The sequence below is a fragment of the Empidonax traillii genome, unplaced genomic scaffold (assembly GCF_003031625.1).
Source record: "Empidonax traillii isolate 1590-97213 ecotype Southwest subspecies unplaced genomic scaffold, ASM303162v1 scaffold2729:size26980, whole genome shotgun sequence".
NCBI lineage: Eukaryota > Metazoa > Chordata > Aves > Passeriformes > Tyrannidae > Empidonax > Empidonax traillii.
The window spans coordinates 10,529-14,353 of NW_020957922.1; the positions used below are offsets into that span (position 1 = coordinate 10,529).

Sequence of the window (3,825 nt, forward strand, 5' to 3'; positions counted from 1 at the left end):
CCAAACCCCTCTTGTTCCTCATAAACATCCCCAAATGCCCATTTTTCCCTCACAAACATTCCCAAATCCCTATTTTTCCCTCATAAACTTTCCCAAATCCCTCTTTTTCTTCGCAAACATTCCCACATCCTGATTTTTCCCTTACAAACATTCCCAAATCCCTCTTTTTCCTCAGAAACCTTCCCCAAATCCCCGTTTTTCCTCACAGACATTCCCAAATCCCCATTTTTCCCTCACAAACATCCCCAAACCCCCAATTTTCCCTCACATTCCCAAACCCCCATTTTTCCCTCACAAACATTCCCAAATCCCCATTTTTCCCTCACAAACATTCCCAAATCCCCATTTTTCCCTCACAACCATTCCCAATCTCCTCTTGTTCCTCACAACCATCCCCAAATCCCCATTTTCCCCTCACAGACATTCCCAAATCCCCATTTTTCCCCTCACAGACATTCCCAAATCCCCATTTTTCCCTCACAACCATTCCCAAATCCCCATTTTTCTCTCACAACCATTCCCACATCCCCATGTTTCCCTCACAACCATTCCCAAATCCCCATTTTTTCCACACAAACATTCCCAAATCCCCATTTTTCCCTCACAAACATTCCCCAATCCCCTTTTTTCCCTCATAAACATTCCCAAACCTCCATTTTTCCCTCACCAACATTCCCAAACCCCTCTTGTTCCTCACAACCATTCCCAAATCCCCATTTTCCCCTCACAACCATTCCCAAATCCCCATTTTTCCCTCACAACCATTCACAAATCCCCATTTTTCCCACACAAACGTTCCCAAACCCCTCTTGTTCCTCACAAACATTCCCAAATCCCCTTTTTCCCTCACAACCATTCCCAAATCCCCATTTTTCCCTCACAAACATTCCCCAATCCCCTTTTTTCCCTCATAAACATTCCCAAACCTCCATTTTTCCCTCACCAACATTCCCAAACCCCTCTTGTTCCTCACAGACATTCCCAAATCCCCCATTTTCCCCTCACAAACACCCCCAAACCCCCCCCTGTCCCTCCCACCCCTCTCCCAGAACACCTTCCCTCCAACTCTCCCTTCTCTTCCCGCCTTTCCCGGGCTCCGAATTCCCCGTGGGAACGCCGGGAATCTCCGGGACCCCCACCTTGTTGGCGCAGACGACGAAGACGACGTTGTCCATGTTGCCGTGGGGGCCCAGCTCCTGCTTCATCTCGGCCAGCCACGAGTCCAGCGAGTCGAAGGATTCCTTGGAGCCCACGTCGTACACCAGGAGCACCCCCTGGGTGTCCTTGTAGAACTCGTTCCGCACCTGGAAAAGGGGGACACGTGGGGTGGGACACCGGGAATGGCTTCCCACGGCCAGAGATCGGGAAGGGGATTCCCGGCTGGGCTGGAATTCCCAGGGAAGCTGTGGCTGCCCCTGGATGATCCCTGCAGTGTCCCAGGCCGGGTTGGATCCCCTGGGATAGCGGGAATTGTCCCTGAACATGGAATGGGATGATCCTGAAAATCCCTTCCCACCCAAACCATTCCAGGAAAAAGGACACTCAGGATTCATTCAGAGGGATTTTTATGGAATGTGGGGATGGAAAAGGCAGGGAAGGGGAAGGGAGCCGTACCTCGTAGAAGAAGGGATGTCCCGCCATGTCAAAGATGTTCACCTTGATCTCCCGGTCCCTGATCTGCACCCTGGAAGAGACGTGGGAAACCTGGGAATCGTGGAATTGGGCAGCTTGGAAAAGCCCTCTGAGGCCATCCCATGTCCCCAAGGGCCACATCCCCAGGGATTGATTGGGAATCCCTGCAGGGATGGCGACTCCAGCCCTGCCCTGGGAAGTTCATTCCAATGTTTAACCACCCTTTCCATGTGGGAATTGTTCCCAATATCCCACTAAACCTCCCCTGGCCCAGCTGGAGGCCGTTCCCTCTCCTCCTGGCCCTCGTTCCCTGGGAACTGGGGACACCCCCCCTGGCAGGGAGCAGATTCCCTGGGCCCATCCCGGTTTCCCGGCCCGTGTGCCGTGTCCGTGGCCTCACTTGGTGACTCCATAGTCGATGCCGATGGTCGCCAGGTACTTGGACACGAACCTCTTCTCACAGTACCTCTTGATGATGCAGCTCTGGGAAAAGTGGGGGGGGGGGGAAATGGGAATCTCAGCGGGAATGGCCCCAAACAGCCCCATATTCCCAAAAAAACAGGGAATTCCCAGAGGCTCCTGGACACTTTAAGGTAGTGCTGACCACACCCATTTGGTCCAGCAGCCAATCAAAAGCGATGATACCAAGGAGGTCCTGCCCCCTCAGCTGTCAATCATTCTTTTCAGAGCTGTCAATCATCCTCCAGAGCTGTCAGACATCCATCCTTCGCCACGCCCCCACAGCTGTCAATCAGTCATCCTCCTCCACCACGCCCTCTCAGCTGTCAATCATCCTCCCTCTGCCACGCCCTCTCAGCTGTCAATCATCCCCTCCGCCACACCCCCAGCTGTCAATCATCCTCCCCCGAGCTGTTAATCATCCTCTGAGCTGTCAATCATCTCCCTCCGCCACGCCCCCTGAGCTGTCAATCATCCCCAACCCCGCGTCCCGCCTCCGTCAATCATCCCTTAGTCCCACCCCCCTCTGATTGGCTCGCCCAGCCTCCAGCCCGCCAATCCGCATCCTCCCTCATCGCAGCGCCCGCCCCCCCACGCTTCTCATTGGCCGCCCGGCCCGCCCCTCCCCTCCCGCCCGCCAATCGGCGCTTCTCACCTTGCCCACCTCGGCGTTGCCCATGGAGATGACTTTAACGCGCAGCGCCTTGCGCGGCTCCTTCCGCTTCGGCGGGCTGGGCTCCATGGCGGGCCCGGGGCGGGAGGACCCGCGGGAGCGTCGGAGGGAGGGATGGAGGGAGGGATGAAGGGAGGGATGGAGGGAGAGGGAGCGGCGCTTTCCCCCTCAGCCCTCGCCGCGCCGCTCCGCGCCGCAGCTCTCGCGAGACTTCGGGCAGCGCACAGCGGCGGCAATGCAGCCCAAGCCCGAGTTCTCGCGAGACTTCGGGGTTGGTAGGGGGGGCCCGCTGATGACCGGCAGGGGGCGCCAGCGGAGGGAAGGGGGGGGTGGTGTCACGTGGCCCCGTCACGTGGCACGGGGGCTGTCACGCGGACTGGCGCGTGTCGCTTGTCACTTTGTCTATTGTCATCTATCCCCTCGTCATCTGTCACCTGTCCCCCGTCCCTTGTTCATTGTCCCCTGTCACTTGTCCCTTGTTCCTTGTCCCTTGTCCTTTGTCACCTGCGCCTTGTCCCCTGTCACTTGTTCCTGTCACCTGTCCCCAGCCCTTGTCACTTATCCACTGTCACCTGTCCCTTGTCCACTGTCACCTGCGCCCTGTCCCTTGTCCATTGTCACCTGTCCCTTGTTCATTGTCCCTTGTCCTTTGTCACCTGCCCCTTGTCCCCTGTCACGTGTCACCTGTCCCCTGGCCCTTGTCACTTGTCCCCTCATACCTCACCCTTGTCACCTGCCCCTTGTCCTCCCTCACTTGTCACCAGTCCCGTGTCCTTTGTCACCTGCCTCTTGTCGCTGTCACGTGCTCATTGTCGCTTGTCCCCTGTCCCTTGTCCCCTTGTCCCTGCCACTTGATCCTTGCTCCAGCCTTTCCTGGGACACTGCAGGGATCATCCAGGGGCAGCCACAGCTTCCCTGGGAATTCCAGCCCAGCCGGGAATCCCTTCCCAATCTCCCCTTTCCCAGTGGGAAGCCATTCCCTGTGTCCTTCCAGGCATTGCAGGCCCTGATCCCAAATCCCTCTCCAGCTCTCCTGGAGCCCCTGCAGGCTCTGGAAGGGG

The 3,825-nt window shown here is 57.0% G+C and overlaps 1 protein-coding gene and 1 long non-coding RNA gene across 2 annotated transcripts in view; both read right to left on the reverse strand.

The window, feature by feature from the left end:
• The window catches only part of DNAJC27 (DnaJ heat shock protein family (Hsp40) member C27), a gene marked incomplete at its 3' end in the record, with an annotated part of 5,698 nt that extends 2,829 nt beyond the window's left edge, over positions 1 to 2,869 (reverse strand). The window contains exons 1-4 of the mRNA XM_027910098.1: positions 2,747 to 2,869; positions 2,033 to 2,115; positions 1,615 to 1,684; positions 1,039 to 1,304 (exon numbers count right to left, since the gene is read on the reverse strand). Coding sequence (XP_027765899.1) covers positions 1,039 to 1,304; positions 1,615 to 1,684; positions 2,033 to 2,115; positions 2,747 to 2,833 — 506 coding nt within the window. The remainder of the gene's footprint in view (positions 1 to 1,038; positions 1,305 to 1,614; positions 1,685 to 2,032; positions 2,116 to 2,746) is intronic.
• On the reverse strand, positions 48 to 1,011 carry LOC114072176. Its single transcript, XR_003574141.1, has 3 exons — positions 805 to 1,011; positions 423 to 650; positions 48 to 179 (listed from the first exon to the last, which is right to left on the reverse strand). It is a non-coding gene; the product is annotated as an uncharacterized LOC114072176 (long non-coding RNA).
• Positions 2,870 to 3,825: the final 956 nt, after the last annotated feature.